This window comes from Pleurodeles waltl, chromosome 12, assembly GCF_031143425.1.
Source record: "Pleurodeles waltl isolate 20211129_DDA chromosome 12, aPleWal1.hap1.20221129, whole genome shotgun sequence".
Classification (NCBI taxonomy): Eukaryota; Metazoa; Chordata; class Amphibia; order Caudata; family Salamandridae; genus Pleurodeles; species Pleurodeles waltl.
The window spans coordinates 82,319,851-82,340,052 of NC_090451.1; the positions used below are offsets into that span (position 1 = coordinate 82,319,851).

The 20,202-nt window shown below is 47.3% G+C and overlaps 1 protein-coding gene across 1 annotated transcript in view; it reads right to left on the reverse strand.

Moving 5' to 3' along the window:
- Positions 1-18,090, reverse strand: part of PEAK3 (PEAK family member 3) — a 36,974-nt gene extending 18,884 nt beyond the window's left edge. Inside the window, exon 1 of the mRNA XM_069217209.1 lies at positions 17,671-18,090. Coding sequence (XP_069073310.1) covers positions 17,671-17,818 — 148 coding nt within the window. The 5' untranslated portion in view covers positions 17,819-18,090. The remainder of the gene's footprint in view (positions 1-17,670) is intronic.
- Positions 18,091-20,202: the final 2,112 nt, after the last annotated feature.

Genomic DNA, 20,202 nt, shown 5'->3' on the forward strand with positions numbered 1-20,202 from the left:
CCTACGATATACGCTATACTATGTCGAAAATAAAAAAATGGTTAAAACAATGTCTTGTTCCCTACCTCTCTGCTACTCTTCCTGCTTCTATGTCTACCTCCCGCTTGCTTACTCTTTACATCACTTCCTTTGCCCCCTTTCTACTTCTTCCATCTCTTTCTACTTCATATTTCACTTCTCGCCTCTATGGTTCACCAATCTATCTCGTTGCATCTCATGCCTCTCTCTACATCACTTGCCAAGCACTCCCTCTACCTCACTTCCTTTCCTTCTGCTTTCCCAGACTACCACAGTTACCTTTCACTATCATCCTTAACTTCTGTTTCTCTGCTTCACTTATCTTTCTATCTCCAGTATCTTTCTTTACTTTATTGCACCCCTCTCTCTTTGCATCCCTCTGCTTTAAGGGAGAGGTTGTGGTGTAACGGCCTGAGCTGCTGACTTCAGAGTGGGGGTAACCAGGATCGAGTCTTGGCATCAGCTCAATATCCTTGATACTGGGCAAATCACTTAGGTCCTGATTTAGAGTTTGGCGAACAGGTTACTCCATCACAAACGTGACAGATATCCCATCCGCCGTATTACGATGCCCATAGGCTAAAATGGAGTCGCAATACAGCGGAGGGGATATCCGTCATGTCTGTGATGAGGTAACCCCACCTGCCAAACTCTAAGTCAGGCCCTTAATCTTCCCCGTCTACAATTCAGCACCTTGAGATCCTCACGGATGCTTCGAGCGCTCTACAAATCCTAGATTCTTGTTTATTATTACTTATATCAAAACCTTCATGTACCTATGCCCGTCTCTCCTTCTCTCTCTTAACTCTCTTTACCTCACCTCTGTCTACCTCATATCTCTCTGAAATCCATATCTTTAACCCTCCATTCTCTACTGCTCTCATACCACTTAGCTGCACTACTGCAACATCTTCACATCTCTGCCCTCCCTTTCTACACTGCTTCTGTCTCTGCACGACACTGACCACTCTCCATCGCACCCTCATCTCTGCACGTCACTGCTCTGTTTCCATCTCACATCTCTGTCTCCCTCTTTCAGCTGCTTCACCCCTCTCTCAACCTCATCTCTGTACCTAACCTCACCATTTTTGTCCATCTCTCTCTACCTTGGGCTCTGGCACACATGCAGCCAGTTGCCGGGCCATGCCTGTGTACCAAGAGAACGGAGTCTTAACGTGAGTGAGCCTCTGTGTGAAAGTTAGCTGTGTACTGCTGGGTGTGGTCAGGGGCGGCTTTAGTGCTTTAGTGTTTTCCTTTCTCCCGGTGTCTCTTTGAGCAATGCGATCGGGCAGCAGGAATGCCCACTAGAAGCCAGGGATTTTTTTATTTTATTTATGGTGGCAATGTTTTGTGTTGGGGAGCGGCCCCTTGAGCAAGGGTCGCTCCCATTTGGGGGGCATGTTTGTGTGGCCATTTCTCCCCCCTAATATTTTTAGGCTGATCTGCCCCCAAGGGGGCAGAAACCCCTAGATGACAGGGATTTTCTTTATTTCTTTATTTATGCTGTGTTTTGTGTTGGGGAGCGGCCCCTTGGGCAGGGGTCGCTCCAATTTGGGGGGCATGTTTTTTGTGGCCTTTTCTGCCCCCCTTGGGGGCAGATCAGCCTATTTTCTTTAGGCCCATCTGCCCCCAAGGGGGGCAGAAACCACTAGAACGCCAGGGATTTTTTTATATGTTTATGTGGGGGGGCATCCCCTTGGGTAAGGGGCGCCCCCCCAAGGGTGGCACTGAACTGTTGGCCATTTCTGCCCCCAAGAGGGGCAGATGGGCCTATTTATTTTAGGCCGATCTACCCCCAAGGGGGCAGAAGCCACTTAGGCACCAGGGATAGTGTGTGTGTGTTTTTTTTTTTTGGGGGGGGGGTTGGCCCCTGGGGCAAGGGTCGCTCGCCGTGGGGACACACTATTAAAGGTATTTTCTGCCCTCCTTGGGGCAGATAGGCCTATTTTGTAGTACGCCCATCTGCCCCTATGGCAGAATCCACTTAGGCACCAATTTCTAAATGCTTGATGGTGGGATGTTTGTCAACTGACGAAGTATTTGCATTTGTGATACATTTTTTCCCTCCTTTTTGTTCTAGTTCAAAGCTTTTGCTTTCTTTGCTGTGGCTCCTTGCGGTTTTGGCAGTGGTTGACCTGCAGTTTGCATAGTTGCATGTTTTAGGTAAGTAAAAACAATTTACTCTAAAGGAGTATTGTTGCCATGCATGAATGACATGTTTATAGGTGGTGTACTAAAAGCAGGTTTGTGTGAAATTGTCCTTAGATTTGTGCACAATAATATTTGTGTTTTCTTATTTCTAATTTGCTTTTCTTTCTTTCTTTTTAGTGGGATATCATTGGTGATTGCTCTGTCTGTGCAGAGTAGTTGCTGGTGATTCAAGCTTTTTCAGGCCAGTGAGCAGTATAGTTTTTGAGTTTATAACTCTTACTAATAAAGCTACACTTTATTACTTATCTTACACAGTGCTGGTTGATGGTGGTGCATTTGTCCAGTTAATTTTCATAGGAAAGATCATGGCTAGCCGCAGGATGACCGCTCAGCAGGTGGTTGGTATGCTTTTTGAGTCATTGTCTGATCATGATTATGAGACAGACTCTGCATCTGAGGCAGAGGAGGAGGTGAGAGATTCTGGCAGTGAAGTTTCTGTCGGAGAGGAATCTTCTGATGAGGAAGCCACAATCAGAGCAGATGAAGGGCCTGTTTTAGAGGAGGACACTGATGTGCCATTAGTGCAGCAACCTGGGGCTGAAAAGTTTCCCGTTAGAAGACCTGAACTCTGGGTTGCCCCAAACATGGAGCAGCCAGAGTTGCCTGCCTTTACTGGTCTCCCGGGGTGTAGCGCCAATACAGAGAACTTTTTGCCTGTCAATTTCTTTGAGTTATTTGTGGATGATGTGTTTTTGGAAGAGATTGTTGAGCAGACTAATTTGTATGCAGAGCAGTATTTGAGGGACAACGCTGCTAGACTTAGGCCACACTACAGAGCTACCCAGTGGATTCCCACAAATTTGGAGGGGATGAAAAGGTTTTTGGGTTTGACTGTTTTGATGGGGTTGATAAGGAAGCCGTCACTGGCTTCTTATTGGTCTACTAGTCCCTTGACGGCAACAGCTATATTTCCTGCAAAAATGAGTCGTAATCGGTATTTGCTTCTCTTAGGATGCTGCATTTTATTGACAATGCATTAGCCTTGCCACGAGATCACCCTGATTCTGACCGTCTTTTTAAGATTAGGCCTGTCCTTGATCATTTTGTAGATCGGTTTTCAGAGATCTATGTTCCAGGCAAAGAAATAGCTGTGGACGAGTCTTTGGTCCTCCTCAAGGGTCGTTTGGTTTTTAGGCAGTACATTCCTAGCAAGAGGGCACAATATGGAATTAAATTGTATATGCTGTCTAAAAGTAGTACAGGATATGTGTATAATTTCCGTGTCTACACTGGTAGGGATTCCAGTATTGACCCCCCTGGTTGTCCTCCCATTTTGGAGTTGCTGAGAAAATTGTGTGGGAACTTGGTAGACGACTGTTCAACAAAGGTCACCATTTGTATGTAGATAACATTTACACTGGTGTGCAGTTGTTCAAGGAATTGTTTAGAGTGGACACTGTTGCTTGTGAGACAATTCGTTGTAACCTGAAAGCCTATCCAAGGGAGCTTGTCTGTAAACAACTTGAGAGGGGACAGTGCAGTGCCTTGCGGAATGATGAGCCGCTAGCTTTGAAATTTTCAGACAGGAGGGATGTGTACATGCTAAGTACCATCCATGATGAGAGTACTTTCCCCGTGACTGTTTGGGGCTAGGTTGCTGAAGTGCGCAAACCTGTGTGTATTTTAGATTATAATAAGCACATGGGAGGTGTAGATATTGTTGATCAAAGGTTGGAACCTTATACTGCTATTCGTAAGTCTTACATTTGGTATAAGAAGTTAGCAATTCACCTCTATCACTTAGCAACTTTTAATGCTTTTATTGTGTTTAAGGATAGGTCTCCAGAGTCAAAGATGACATTAGTGAAATTTCAGGAGTCAGTGATAGAGAGCCTTATAGTGGTGGAACAGGCCAGAGTTCCTGGAGAAGCAGTGGTGGAGGATGTGGCTAGATTGAAAGATCGCCACTTTGCTGAGCACATTCCTCCCACACCCAAAAAAGACTTTCCAGCTAAGAAATGTAGAGTGTGTTTTCGAAGAGGTATCCAGAGGGAGACTCGAATGTACTGCCCAGATTGTCCTTCAAAGCCTGGGCTGTGTGTGGGTGGTTGTTTTAAGAATTACCACACCCAGAAGAATTACTGGGAACAACCATGAGTGTAAACTGCCTGTTTTGTATTTTCATGTGTTCAGTTTCATTATTTCTAATTAGTTAGTGGTTTCTTTGTTTAAAAAAAAAGAAAAGTGATGCCATTGTGTGTGGAGTGGCGCTTGGCTGAGGGTGTACATAGTGTACATATTGACTTGCTGTTGGCTACTGCAACACACTGCCAGCCAAACACCAGTCCACACACTCCCATCAGCTGGTGTGATTGTTGTATCAGGCATGTGGGCGTATGTAAGTGATGGGCCCTTGACTGGCGCTGTCTGTCGATGCAAGTGTTGTAATGTGCTGGGCCCATGGTTGGCGGCGTGAATGGTCTTGTGCATGTCATGTATGAAAGGTGTGTGAATGGGCTGTAAAGCGGTTGGTGCCTTGCCGTGGCTTTACAGCTCACGAGCTGTGAGTCATTGGTTCAGTTTTTTGGCCTGTCAGTTATTAACAATGCATTTCATTTTTGTGAAATCTCTTGTTAATAAAATTTGATCCACTGAACCATCACTCACCCTTGTGCTAAATCCAACCAGTATGTGTGGTAAAAATGACAAAACCTGCTCCGCTGTAATCAGGTGTCGCAGCACACATGTGACACGCTAGGTGCCTCGGGTGGGACCCCGATGATGAACCATGCCACCAACTTAGTTGGTGGGTGAGGGGTCTTTTTAACATAACCTAAGTGCATTTCTTTTCACAATTTTAGTGTTTAGAACATCTCATAAGTATGTGGACACACCAAAATGAACTATTGCAAAACTACCTGTGTTTGGGTGGCGGGGCACCTATGGTTTTGGTCCCGGTGCGGCCTTCATCTAGGGAAACCTACCAAACCCAGACATGTTTTAAAAATAGACACCCCAAGGAGTCCAAGGAGATGTGGTTTGCCTGGATCCCCCAACATTTTCTTACCCAGACTCCTCGGCAAACCTCAAAATTTGCATACAAAATCCGATTTTCCTCACTTTTCTTTGTAGGATCACCGCTGCGGCACAAATTTCCTACCACCCAGCGTTCCCCTCAGTCCCCCAAGTAAAATGATACCTCACTTGATTGGGCCCCAAAGCAGAGTCAGCCTAAAAGATGTATAAAAGAACAACATGTGCTTATCAACTCGCTGTGCTATCCCCTCAATCTCTACAAGTTTTTGGCCTTTAGAGGTGAGCTAGAGGCCAAAATCCACAGCTAGGCACTTTGCAAAAAACAGGTCTGTTTTCTTTGTGAAAATGTGATGTGTCCATGTTGTGTTTTGGGGCATTTGCTTTTGCGGGCGCTAGGCCTACCCCCACAAGTGAGGTACCATTTGTATCGGGAGACTTGGGGGAACCCTGGATGGAAGGAAATTTGTGGCTCCTCTTAGATTCCAGAACTTTCTGTCACCGAAATGAGAGGAAAAAGTGTTTTTTTGGCCAGATTTTGAGGTTTGCAAAGGATTCTGGGTAACAGAACCTGGTCAGAGCCCCACAAGTCACACCATCTTGGATTCCCCTAGGTGTCTAGCTTTCAAATATGCACTGGTTTGCTAGGTTTCCCTAGGTGCCGGCTGAGCTAGAGGCCAAAATCCACAGCTAGGCACTTTGCAAAAAACAGGTCTGTTTTCTTTGTGAAAATGTGATGTGTCCACGTTGTGTTTTGGGGCTTTTCCTGTCGTGGGAGCTAGGCCTACCCCCACAAGTGAGGTACCATTTTTATCGGGAGACTTGGGTGAACGCTGGGTGGAAGGAAATTTGTGGCTCCTCTTAGATTCCAGAACTTTCTGTCACCGAAATGAGAGGAAAAAGTGTTTTTTTGGCCAAATTTTGAGGTTTGCAAAGGATTCTGGGTAACAGAACCTGGTCAGAGCCCCACAAGTCACACCATCTTGGATTCCCCTAGGTGTCTAGTTTTCAAATATGCACTGGTTTGCTAGGTTTCCCCAGATGCCGGCTTAGCTAATGCCCAAAATCCACAGCTAGGCACTTTGCAAAAAACAGCTCTGTTTTCTTTGTGAAAATGTGATGTGTCCACGTTGTGTTTTGGGGCATTTCCTGTCGCGGGTGCTAGGCCTATCCCCACAAGTGAGGTACCATTTTTATCGGGAGACGTGGGGGAACACAGAATAGCAAAAAAAGTATTATTGCCTCTTGTCTTTCTCTACATTTTTTCCTTCCAAATGTAAGACAGTGTGTAAAAAAAAATGTCTATTTGAGAAATGCCCTGTAATTCACATGCTAGTATGGGCACCCCGGAATTCAGAGATGTGCAAATAACCACTGCTTCTCAACACCTTATCTTGAGGCCATTTTGGAAATACAAAGGTTTTCTTGATACCTATTTTTCACTTTTTATATTTCAGCAAATGAATTGCTGTATACCCGGTATAGAATAAAAACCCATTGCAAAGTGCAGCTCATTTATTGGCTCTGGGTACCTAGAGTTCTTGATAAACCTACAAGCCCTATATATCCCCGCAACCAGAAGAGTCCAGCTGACGTAACGGTATATTGCTTTCAAAGATCTGACATCGCAGGAAAAAGTTACAGAGTAAAAGGGCTGGTTTTTTTCAGCTGTTATTTTCTGTAGGAAACACTTGTAGGATCTACACAAATGACCCCTTGCTGAATTCTGAATTTTGTCTACTTTTCAGGAATGTCTAGCTTTCTGGGATCCAGCAATGGTTTCTCACCCATTTTGGTCACTAACTGGAAGGAGGCTGAAAGCACAAAAAATAGTAAAAATGGGGTATGTCGCAGTAAAATGTCAAACTTGTATTGAAAAATTGGGTTTTCTAATTCAAGTCTGCCTGTCCCTGAAAGCTGGGAAGATGGTGATCTTGCCACCATAAACCCTTTGTTGATGCCATTTTCTGGGAAAAAACCACGAGCCGCCTTCTGCAGCCGTTTTTCCCAATTTTTTTTAAAAAAAACTAAATTTTCACTGTATTTTGCCTAATTTCTTGGTCTCCTTCACGGGAACCCACAAAGTCTGGGTACCTCTAGAATCCCTAGGATGTTGGAAAAAAAGGACGCAAATTTGGCATGGGTAGTTTATGTGAACAAAATGTTATGAGGGCCTAAGCGCGAACTGCCCCAAATAGCCAAAAAAGGCTCGGCACGGGAGGGGAAAAGGCCTGGCAGCGAAGGGGTTAAACGTTGCTCCCAAGCTGCTTGAATGTACTTGTTTTTTATTGCCTAGCAGCTCACTTCCTGCTCTTCTGTTCTGCTTTTGCCATCCCATGGAGCGTAGCCAGAGTACATCTTCTGGTTTTTGGTGATAGGTTACTTGTTAGTGTTTGTATGTGAAAAGATGATCTGAACACAAATCATTTTGTGTTGAAATGGGTGTAAACATGTCGGCCATCTTGCAATGGAGTATTAAGTGCAGATGTAAAGCAAACAGCCAGTAGGCTCATTATGTTGTGTTTTACATTTCTTAATAATTACATATCTGATGAATAACAGTTGTAAACATTAAAATTATATGTATGTTTGTTTCTTAAATTACCACTCACTCATTTTTAAAGAAAAGTAATTTATATAATTGGGCGACATTTTATTTCGAATGTTATTCTCTCAATTACATATTAGCAGGCAGTCACACGTGCTGTTGCCTTGAAAGCACTAGGGTCATGATTTGAATGGTGCAGCAGGTGCAGTGGCACCAGGGACAAATGTTGTCAGAACTCCTCTAAGCACGAGATACTGCTACATTTTACTATTAAATAGGCAGTCACAAGTGGAGTTACCTTGCAGGCACTAGGGTCGTGATTTTAGTGGTGCAGCGGGTGCAGTGATACTGGGGCCAAAAGCTCTAGAAACCCCTCTAAACACCAAATACTTCTTTATTTTACTACTAAACAGGCAGTCACTAGTGCAGCTACCTAGGGTCAGGATGTTAGTGGTGCACTAGATGCAGTGACTCCAGGGCCACAAGCTCTAGGAACCCCTCTGAACACCAAATATAGCTATATGTTACTATTAAACAGGCAGTCACAAGAACAGTTACCTTGTAGGCAATAGGGTCATGATCTGAGTAGTGGAGCAGGTGCAATGGCACCAGAACCAAACGTTGTCATGAATCCTGTAAGCACCAACTTTTGCAATATTTTATCACTAAACAGGCAGTCACGAGTGCTTTTATCTAGCAGGCACTAGGGTCATGATTTAAATGGTGCAAAAGGTGCAGTGGCACCAGGCACAAAAGTTGTCAGAACTCCTCTAAACAACAAATATTGTTATATTTTACAACAAAGCAAGTGCAGTTATCTTTCAGGCACTAGGATCATGGTTTTAATGGTGCAGCAGGTGCAGTGGCACCAGTGGCACAAGGTGTCAGAGCCCCTCTAAACACAGATTATTGCTAAATGTTACTACTAAACAAGCAGTCACAAGTGCAGTTACCTTGCAGGCATTAGGGTCATTATTTGAATGGTGCAGCAGGTGCCGTGGCACCATGCCAAAAAGCTTTAGGAACCACACTAAACACAAATGATTACTCAATTTTACTTCTAAACAGGCAGTCACAAGTGCAGTTACTAGCAGGCATTAAGGTCATGATCTGAATGGTACAGCAGGTGCAGTGGCACCGTAGACAAAAGTTATCATAGCTTCTCTAAGCACCAAATATTGCTAAATGTTACTACTCACAATTGTGGTTACTTTGCTGTTAAAAGGGGCATGATTTGAGTGGTGCAGCAGGTGCAGTGGCACTTTACTAAGTATACACCACTATACTCTAATACAATTCCATATTAAATGAGGTACAACTTACAAGTTTGGAACCCTGGAATAATAATTCAACATACATCACAACATAAACAACTATTAACGGTTCATCAAATTAAAAAAAAAAAACATTATTATAACCTTTTTCTAACATTTATAATCCAGTTAGTAGGATAGAATGCAAAAAACTAAAAAAACAAGGCAAAACCTATTGGCTTTGCCAATGCTTATTTTATAGGGCAACTCATAGCTGACTGTCACTCACTTCTGCAATCTGCATGGTACACATTCTTTGCAGCAGGCACATTAACCTTTTGAGCTACTATAATGAGTCGAAACTGGTATGAGACAAAATTCTGATATCTCACCTGCAGGAACATTAACTACCAGAGTTATCTTTATATTTTTATTGTTGTCTGAAAAATGCTGGACGCACGAGGAAGCATGTGCATTTAAAACCATAAGTTATTTTTAAACACAGCGCCCCTCCTCCACCAAAGTCAGCGCCAAATAAGGCTGCACCGGTCGCACCACCGTAAAACCGTCCCGGGTGTGGTGCGTGAATGCAGGGTGGGCAGTTACGGCTCGTGAGGCGTGGAAGGGGCAGAGCGGCGAGCGGAGCGGAGGGGGGGGGATAAACATTAATTTAATTAAAAACACACTTACCTTCACTCGCCGCCGCTCCGCTCCTCCGTCGCAGGCTGCAGGCTCCCAGTCTGCTGCTCAGAGCAGCGTCAGGATTGGCTGGGAGCACCCAGCCAGGGCGCTCCCAGGCAGACTGGGGGCCTGTGCCTGGTCTCTCCAGCGCGGCAACACAGTGCCGCTCTGCAGAAAGCACACTGAGCATGTGTGTTTGACTGGCCCAAGATTGGCGGCCAAACACATATGCGCTCTGTTGTGGAGTGCTGTGCACTCCCCCTCACTGTTCGTCACCCCGTGGCCCCGCCTCTTTACAAGAAAACGTTAATAAACACTGTTTATTATCGTTTTCTTGTAAAGGTTTTGCAGCTGTTGCCGCTGGCGGGGGTGGGGGGGGGGGTGACATTCCTCCGCCCTAATGGAGGAGCTGTCCCTGAGGGTGGACCTGTGTTGGTGCACGGTAAATATGTGTTCTGCAGGGAGGTGTCCACGTGTGCGCAAAAGGTTGCTGGTGTGAGTGGTGGGGGTGCCTGTAAGTGCGGTTGGGGTGTGTGCATGGGAGTCTCTGGAAGGTGAGTACCAGTGAGTGAGTATGTTAGTGAGTACAGGGTGTGCTTTTAGGGATGAGAGTGGGGCGAATGCGTTGGGTGGTTGTGTGGGTGAAGTGCACTGGTGGCCTGTAGGGTGGTCTGTGTTGTGCCCGTAGAGGGTGATTGCAGGGGTACCTATCTGTGAGTGCAGGGTGTGTGTGCAGGGGTTGCAGTAGGACTGCATGCATGAGTGAGTGCAGGGTGTGCCTGTGTGAGATCTTGCATGTGTGCCTTTAGAAGTGCTTGCAGGGGTTGTCTGTGTAAGTGCAGGTGTTTCTATAGAAGGTGCCTGCAAGAGGGTAGTTAAGGGGCTGCCTACTGGGGGTACATGCAGAGAGTGATAGTGCATGGAGTGAGTGAGAGGGTGACTATAAGGGATGAGTGCAGGGAGTTTATTTAGCAAGTGAGTGCAGGGAAACTGGTGAACCTGAATGTGTGGAGGGAAAAGCTGTGCCTGTGTGAGTAAACATGAGCAGGAAGTGCTTATGAGGAGGTGAGTGCAGGGGTAAGGACTGCCAGCGTGAGTATGAGATGCCTCTGTGAGTGCAGGGAGTACCCGCAGGGGAGTTAATGCAGGTGGTGCCTGTAAGCAGTGCCTGTACTGGGAGATTACATCAGGGTGAGTGAAGTGGGATGGGTGCAGTGTGTGCCTCTGTGTGAGTGCAGGGTGTACCTGTGAGTGAGTGCAGGCTGTACGTGTGAGTGAGTGCAGGCTGTACCCGCAGGGGAGTTAGTGCAGGCAGTGCCTGTACTGGGTGAGTGCATTGGGGTGAATGAAGTAGGATTAAGTGCAGAGTGTGCAGGCAGGAGGCTCTGCAAGTGTGAATGCAGGGGAAGTCATTAGGTGGTGGTTGTAGGGTGTGCCTGTAGGGGGTACGTGCTAGGGGTGTCTGAAGGTGGTGGCTGCAGGGGTGTGTGTGTGTGAGTGTAGTGTGTGCCTGTGTGTTAATGCTGGGTGTGAGTGCATGGTGCTGCTCAGAGGCTACCTATGTAAGAGGATGGTAAATCTCATGTATTCATGGAGTGCTTGTGTAAGTGATTGCAAGAGATGCCTGGAGAGTGCATTTTGTACCTGTAGGTGCTACGTTTGGGGGGTACCCTATAAGAATACTTGGATGGGTGCCTGCAGGAGGTCTGTAGCGAGATGAGTCCTGGTGGCATCTGTGGGTGGGTGTGTTTATGGCTTTGCTGTAGGGGGTGAGTAGAGGATCTGTGTGTAGGGAGTGTGTACAGGGTGTTGTGCAGGGTGCTCATGTGTGGCAGGAGTGTGTTGTGTAAGTGTGGGTGGCTGTTGAGTGTAGGGATATCTGTGCATGCAGGGAATGCCTGTATGTGTGGGTGCATGTGGTGTTTATAAAGAACATTTTGCTCCCGTAGGTGCGTGTGAGGACCTGTGGGGGTGCTTGCAGGGTGGTGCCTGTGTGAGTGCAGCGGGTTCCTGTGGGTGAGCACAGTTGCTGCATGCAGGTGGGTGCAGGCAGCTCTGTGCCTGTGAGGCTGAGTACAGGATATGTCTGTAGGTAGCTGCTGGTGGTGCATTTGGGAGGTGAGTGCAGTAAGTGAAGGGGTTGCATGTGTGTGAGTGTAGGATGTTGGGATGTGTGAGTGTTCAGGGTGTATGGAGTTAGGAGAGGGAGTATATTGGCCCTTTGCGCTGGCAGGTTCTGTCTGTGTGTGTGTGTCTGTGAGAGAGAGTGTGCAGACAGATGGTGTGTGTGTGTGTGTGTGTGTGTGAGAGAGAGTGTGCAGACAGATGGTATGTGTGTGTGTGTGTGTGTCTGTTTGTGAGAGAGAGTGTGCAGACAGATGGTGTGTGTGTGTGTGCGCGCACAGAGGATGCCTGCAAGGGGGAGTTCAGAGGGGCCTGTACTGGTATTAATGCATTGGGTGTCTGTGGGTTGTAATTGTATTGTGCCCCTCTAGGGGTCTGTCTGTGTGTGGTTGTGCAAGGGTGTTTGTCGGAGGTGAGTGCAGGATGCGCATATACAAGGTGGCTGCCAGGGGTGTGTGAAAAGTGGTAGCTGTGCCTGTAGGTGGTGTGTGCAATCATTGTCATCAGAAGTGAGTGCCTTTGTGTGAAAACAAGGTGTTGTGGTGTGTGTATGCCTGTGTGAGTGAAGGAGTCTTCTGACTGCAGGGGAAGCAATGTGCCTATTTGTGTGCGGGGTGAGTCTCGTTAGGGTGACCAGATGTCCCGGATTTCCCCGGACAGTCCCGGTTTTCAGAGGGCTGTCCCGGTGTCCCGACGCTTTCGTTCATTTTACATAAATATCCCGGTTTTTGGGGCAAAGGTCAGGCCAACCTGCGAATCAGAAGTGAAAGGTGTGCTGTCCTTTCACATGCACCGCCAGAGACTTAAATACTTCTGCTGCCCGCGCGCGTATGTGTCTATATATATATATATATATATATACATACACATATATATGTATATATATATATACATGCACGCACACACTCTCTCTTTTACAGGACAAGCGAGATATAAAATTGGAACTAAAGGCTTTAGTCCTACTTTTATGTCTAACCTGTCCAGGTTTTTCCTTTTCAAAATCTGGTCATCCTGAGTCTAGTGCCTGTGTGTGTGCAGTGGGTGCGTGCAGGTGGGCCTCTGGGTGAATGGGTGCTGGGGTATCTTTGTGTAAGTGGGAGTTGGGACTATATGTGTGAGTGGGGTGCCTATATATGTGCGTGGATGCTGTATGGTGCCTTTCTGAGTGCGTGCAGGGAGGGAGGTGAGAGTGAGTGCAGGGCGTACCCGCAGCACCACCCGTGGGGAGATGAGTGCAGGTGGCGTCTGTCTGAAGGGGTGCTTCTAAGGGGTGAGTGCAGGTGTTGGGTCAGGTGCAGGGTAGTACTGGAGTGCAGTGAGTGCCTGTGTGCAGGGAGTGAATGCGAAGTGTGCTGGGTAAGCTTCGGGGAAGTGGTGTGTGTGCGTGCGCAGCGCGCGTGCATGTGGTTGCTAAGTCTTGTGCATGCGTGAGTGTGTGCATGTGGGCGCAGGCGCTCGTGCGTGCGGTGCTTGTAGACAGCACCGTAGGTGACAGTGTGTGAGAGCGAGGCCGGGGTACCTCTGCGTGAGTGCAAGTGGCGATGGTGTGATTTTAGGGAGGTCTGTGCGAGTGCAGGGTGTGAGCGAGGCACATTAGAGCCAGACCTATTGTCATTGCCAACGCATCTCAGGGAATCTTGAACCAGATATACTAACCGGCTGGGAGGTATCGCATGTGCAAGTGTATTTACACACCATTTGAGCTCTGAAACTCTCAGAGCTTTGTTTTGTGTTGAGAGCAGTAATGCGGCTCAGCCACCTATGGACGTTTCCTAAGGAGTCACAGCACTCTTACCTCATTAATATTCATGAGATGGGTCGAGATCTGCAGCTTGGTGAATGGCTGTAAAAGCATCAATGTCTGCATTATGACCCCTCCCTGTTTTAAAGGGACAATTTTTGCTGTGCCCACAAAAGCCAGAGCTTGTGGGAGAGGCCTTCTCTGGGTCGTGCAATACCCGCCGTCCGCATCCTAGAGTGCAGGAGGTGCCCCCCCCAGCAGTTCAAGCAAGCGCCGGGTAACTTTCACTTCCGCAACGGGTGCCCACATACTTTAGCGCTCAGAGGCCATCCCATGCATTGTGAGCCCCGCTGCTGGGACACAGCATTGGCACATTTCGTTGCGAGTCACAATGTTTTGCAATTCACGAATGCATCTGAAACTTGGAGATCAGGAAGTGCATGGCGACGGGGGCTTCGGAGTCAGGAATGGTGCGAATGTGCGCAAGGCAGGGTGGGCGAATGAAGAATGCCTTTGTACATAGGGCAGCAGATCGTAATGTTTCATTCGAATGTTCCACTATGTTTTGCAAAGCTTGCTTTGTAAATAGAAATTGGTTTAGAAATTTCCCATTGGAATATAGCATCAGGCTTTCCAAAAAAGGCCCTGATGTCATAAATCTAAATTTAAGGACTGAGATATGGTGCTCGATCAGTCCTTTCTACCGACCTCCACTAGAGTACATCAGAGACACCCTCAGATATGGCCCCGTCGCCTTACCACCGCGTCTAAGACTGGGCAGCAGACCAGTTCTTTCCACCACAGTGCACCCCAGGTCCAATCGGAGACACCGTGAGATAGGGCGGCGCACCTTACTACCATGTCAAAGACCCACCCGCTTTCAAAGACCAAGACTGCCCAAGATTGATCCACAGAAGGATGCACGCCCAAAGGTCAGGATATCCACTTGGGAAAAGCCAGGATTCCATGAATCTAAAGGGGACTCATTTCCATGGCCAGTGGTTACACAGAAGATCTGGTCTGGAAATACCGTTTGTGGGCCAGTGTTGGACAACTTTGCAAGAAGATCCAGAAGGGCAATGTTTTTAATTGAAGTAGTTTGCAAACCGCCCCTTCGACGTGTCTGCAGATGCAATATTCTCCAACATCTTGGGGTTTCTGCAAACATCCAAACTGTGGTGGGGTGAATCTATGAACCAGATTTACCACAATTCCAACGCTATTCGATTACAGGGTGGAAACTGGCTGGCAGGAGAGGTTGTGGATTTACCTTGACGCAGGCAGGGTGGGGGTGTTGCCATGAATGTGCAACGCTGAGCTCCACCGGTGAAGCGAGTGCTGGTACAGTAGTTGCGCGTGGTTGCCGTACGCCCCTAGAGTAGGGTGGATTTGCGCCAGGGGATGAAGTTGGGGGTGCATTACTTGTGCATTGTGGAGGTGCACCGGTAGTGCAGGTTGGACCAAAGCGTGGGTGGAGGTGGTCCCAAAGCGCAAGATGAGAGGGTGTCGGCAGAGCGGGGGCACAATATCACAGCAGCTGTGTAACGTTAAAGCGGGGCCCAATGCTGGAGCAGGGGGTGCACTGGTGGAAGAGGCAGAGTGCATGGAGTGAACTGGTAGGTCTAGGGGTGCAGCTGTACAGCAAGGGGAGCACAGGTGCAGTGATGGAGCAGGCGTTGGATTGGCAGAGCAGGTAGTCTACCATATAGCAGGGGCGGATGGGTAGATGTGGGCACTGGTAATGCGGAGTGGAGGTACACCGGTGATGTATGGTGAGGCGCACAATCAGGGCAAAGTGGAGATGGACTGGCAGAGCACGGTAGATCACCACTAGTAAGACTGGTAAAGAAGGGTGGAGGTGCGCTGGTACAGCGTGGTGGGTCACCACTATTAAGACTGGTAAAGAAGAGTGGAGGTGCACTGGTACAGTGTGTGGACCACCCTGGTATAGCATGGTGGGTCACCACTAGTAAGACTGGTAAAGTAGGGTGGAGGTGCACTGGTACAGCGTGTGGACCACCCTGATACAGCATGGTGGATCACCCCTAGTAAAACTGGTAAAGATGGGTGGAGTAGCACTGGTACAGCATAGTGGACCCCCACCGGTAAGATTGGTCAAGAAAGGTGGAGTCGCTCCGGAAGGGTGAGGTGGGGTGCACTGGTGGAGCAGGGAGAGGTGCAGTGGTTAGGCAGGGTAGATGCATGGTGGAGCAGCCTGAAGGTACAGTGTTGGTGTGGCGGGTGGAGGTGTGCATTGGTAGAGCAGTGTGGAGGTGCACCGTTATACCAGAATGAGGTGCACCGTAGAGCAGGCCGAGGTGCCCTGATACAGCGCCCCGGAGGGAAGTCCACTGATTGCGGTCATACGGCCTGATTTAGATATTGGCGGACGGGTTACTCTGTCACAATAGTGACGGATATCCTGTCCGCCGAAATCTAAATCCTATTAATTCTTATGGGATTTAGATTTCCGCATTTGGGATATCCATTACCGTTGGGACGGAGTAACCGGTCCGCCAATATCTAAATCAAGTCCTTATTTTTCAGTACTCACATGGACTTCAAGTGTCCCAGCGTCAGGCGAGTAGCTCCTCCTGTCCTGTTTTTCCCTTTGCCTGCTTGTACTAGCTTTTTTAATCTTTCACCATGACACTTGATTACCCGTAACTCACCCTGTTAAAAGAGCGGGGCTAGTGACCCAAGGGATTAGGGCTAGTGCGGAGGAATGCCACTTCACTGAACCCTGGGAATAATCCCTGTCATGAGTACCTGACATGGCACAGCTTAAAGGCAGGGTCTCTGGAATTATGCGGTACAAGAGGGCCATATTATGCGGCAGGTTAGCTAAATTATTTGGCCAGAAAAGGCAAATTCTGTGGCATAACGTGGCACAATTTGTGGTAGTATTACATTACTATTTATTTACTATTTTGACACTTCACCACTATCTGGGCAAAGGTTTCACCTCATTGGTACCAGTTTGACACCCAAATACAGCAATAAGCAACAATGAGTTGGCCAGTCAACCTTTGTGAAAGGCCTTTGAATGCATAGCAAGACTCGTTGCTGCTGATCTAGAAACAACATTTTTTGTTACATTCTGCAGATCACACAGCAAATGGAGTATGAGGGAAATGCGGCAAATTCTTAATCAGGCGGAAATCGCCTCTGCCACAAAATCACATAATTTCAGTGGCCCTGCTTAAAGGGCATTCTTTGAATAATGTCACAACACATCTAAAAAAACAAGCAGTCCTTATCAAGTAAAACATTGTAGAATGCCTGTTGGTGATTTTTCTAGAACGCCTATAGTTGTTCTAGATGCTTTTTGTTGACGGTTGTTCTTGAATGCCTATTGTTGGTGATTGTTCGTGAATGCCTATTGTCGGTGGTTGTTCTAGAATGCCTGTTGGTGATTGTTCCTGAATGCCTATTGCGGGTGATTGTTCTTGATTGCCTGGTGTTGGTGATTGTGGTAAAATGCCTATTGCTGGTGATTGTTAGAGATGGAGGACGGTGAGAAGAGCTTTTTTTCTACACTGGATGGCAGCGGCAGCTGCTGCAAATGTCAAGGTCGATGGCGGGGGGATGGCGGAGTTGGGGGAAACACTTTTTTTTTTAAAACACTTACACCAGCACTGGCTCCCCAACAAACCTGGCTCTGCTCTCATGCTATACCTAGCATGAGAGTAGCACCAGGATTGGTCTGAGCGGCTTGGTCGCCGCTCACAGTGCACTGGGGTGTGTGCAGTCTCTCCAGCCTGGCTGTGCAACACAGATGGGTTGGAGAAACCTAAGTGTGCACGTGTGTTTGACCGGCCTTTGACGGCTGGCCAAACACACATGCGCACTTAGTGCACTCCACTCCTCCTCCACCTCCCATGGCACTGCCTGGGCCCTCCCTTCACATGCTGGCTGAGCCAGCAGCAGAAAAATAAAACCATAATGAAATTTCGTTTTATTTTTCTGCTGCTGGCTCTTAGCTAGAGGGGCGACGCTGCGAGCCGCCCCTGAGTAATACATGTGGCATCGACTACGTGCTCCGTTTTCTTCTCTACCAAATTCTCACAAGGTTTTGGTTTGTTGGACGCCCCCTGGAGCCCACTAGCTCCGCGTCTTACCTGTGTCATTGGCTGAACGGTGAGTAGACCCCGCCTGGGCACAAGGCAGCCGGTCGCCGCCCTCGCTGGCAGGAGCGCTGGTCTCTTCATGGATGGTCAGCGTCTGGCCAGAGCTGTCCTCTTGGCTGCCGGAGGTCTTGGGGTCCATCTTGCTGGATGCAGTCCTGGGCCTGAGAGAGCGCTACAAGAGAGGACGCGGCTGCCTTCACGTGGACCGTGTCCCTCGCTCTCATCCGGCAACCGCCCCTTACAGTCTCCGCCGCTGGTTCCCCTTCGACGCCCAGGACTTGCTGGAGGGATGTGGCGAGGCCGGGTGAGCACTTCCTGCTCGGTGTGTGAGAGGAAGTCGGGCCTTGAGCGCTTCGAGGATTGCGCAGCAGGGAGCTGCTTCCTGGGCCCCGGCGGGTCTTGGGGTGTCTCTGATTGTTGTGCCATCGGGGCGGGGCTCCAAGGGCCCTTTGGAAAAGCAAAGAGGTGAAAAAACCAAAGGCCAGGCCCAACTTAAGGAATGTTTATATGCACCTGTCGACTCCCAAAGTGCGAGGACATGTCAAGTGGCGGGACAACTGGAAATCTGAAAAACAGGTGGTTGTAAGAGGTCGGTTGGAGTCAATACAGGTGGATTGAATTTATTGCAACAAAAACCTCAAACGATTAAAATTATATTTCTCAAACAATTCAAACAAAATAAATCACAGGTAAATACGTGCTTGCCGAGCAGCACTAAACGAAAAAGAATTCCCAAACACAATCACACACGAACGAAACCACACGCAACACCTACACATATAAACGGAAAAGGACCACCTGTTCCGAAGCTACACACCGTAGGCTGGGCTTTACATAGATATATAGTTGCACAGATTCCAACTCAGAGTATCTGTTTGCAAATGAGGCGGTGGGATGCTACCTACAGCATTACAAATACCCCACCAGTGCTACTGTTTTCTCGTTAATTTATAGGGCTCTAATGCCCTTGGGCCGTGAGGGTTCACGCTCTAAAACTGCAAACATCAAGTGCTGAGAAGTGATAGTACAAACATAAAGTGCAGAGACGTGCTGGTACATACGTAAAGTGGTGGGAAGTGCTGGTGCAGAGTGCAGAGAAGTGCTGGTACAAATATAAAGTACTGGGAAGTGTTGGTACAAACATAAAGTGCTCAGAAGTGTTGGTACAAACATAACATGGTGGGAAGTGCTGGTACAAACATAAAGTGAAGAGAAGTGCTGGTACAAATGTAAAGTGACGAGAAGTGCTGGTACCAATATAAAGTGGTGGAAAGTTCTGGTACAAACATAAGATGCTGAGAAGTGATAGTAAAAACATAAAGTGCTGGTACAAACATAAAGTGCTGAGATATGTTGGTACAAACATAAAGTGCTGAGAAGTGCTGGTACAAAGTGCTGAGAAGTGCTGGTACAAACATAAGGTGTGGGAAGTACTGGTTCAAACATAAAGTGCTGAGAAGTGACGGTACAAGCATAAAGTGGTGGGAAGTGCTGGTACAAACATAAAGTGATGAGAAGAGCTGGTACCAATATAAATATAAAGTGGTGGGAAGTGCTGGTACAAGCATAAAGTGGTGGGGTATGCTTGTACAACCAAAGTGATGAGAGGTGCTGATACAAACATAAAGTGATGAGAAGTACTCTTACAAACATAAGATGATGAGAAGTGCTGGTGCAAACATAAAGCGCTGACAGGTGCTGGTACAAACATAAAGTGCTGAGAAGTGATGGCACAACAATAAAGTGCTGAGAAGTGCAATTACAGAGATACAGTGGTGGGAAGTACTGGTACAAACATAAGGTGCTGAGAAGTGATGGTACAAACTTAAAGTGTTGGGAAGTGCTGGTATAAACAAAAAGTGCTGAGAAGTGCCAGTACAAACAAAGTGATGAGAAGTGCTGGTACAAACAACGTGTTCGGAAGTGCTGGTACAAACATAAAGTGCTGGTACAAACATAAAGTGCTGGTATCATTATAAAGCGCTCTGAAGTGCTGGTACAAACAAAAAGTGCTACGAAGTGCTGCTACAAACATAAAGTGGTGGGAAGTGCTGGTACAAACATAAAGTGCTGAGAAGTGGTGATACAAACAAAGTACTCAGAAGTGCTAGTACAAACAAAGTGATGAGAAGTGCTGGTTCAAACATAAAGTGCTGGGAAATGCTGGTATAAATATAAAGTGCTGAGAATCACTGGTACAAACATAAAGTGCTGAGAAGTGCTGGTAGGTGCTGGTACAAACATAAAGTGCTGAGAAGTGATGGCACAACAATAAAGTGCTGAGAAGTGCAATTACAGAGATACAGTGGTGGGAAGTACTGGTACAAACATAAGGTGCTGAGAAGTGATGGTACAAACATAAAGTGTTGGGAAGTGCTGGTATAAACAAAAAGTGCTGAGAAGTGCCAGTACAAACAAAGTGATGAGAAGTGCTGGTACAAACAACGTGTTCGGAAGTGCTGGTACAAACATAAAGTGCTGGTACAAACATAAAGTGCTGGTATCATTATAAAGCGCTCTGAA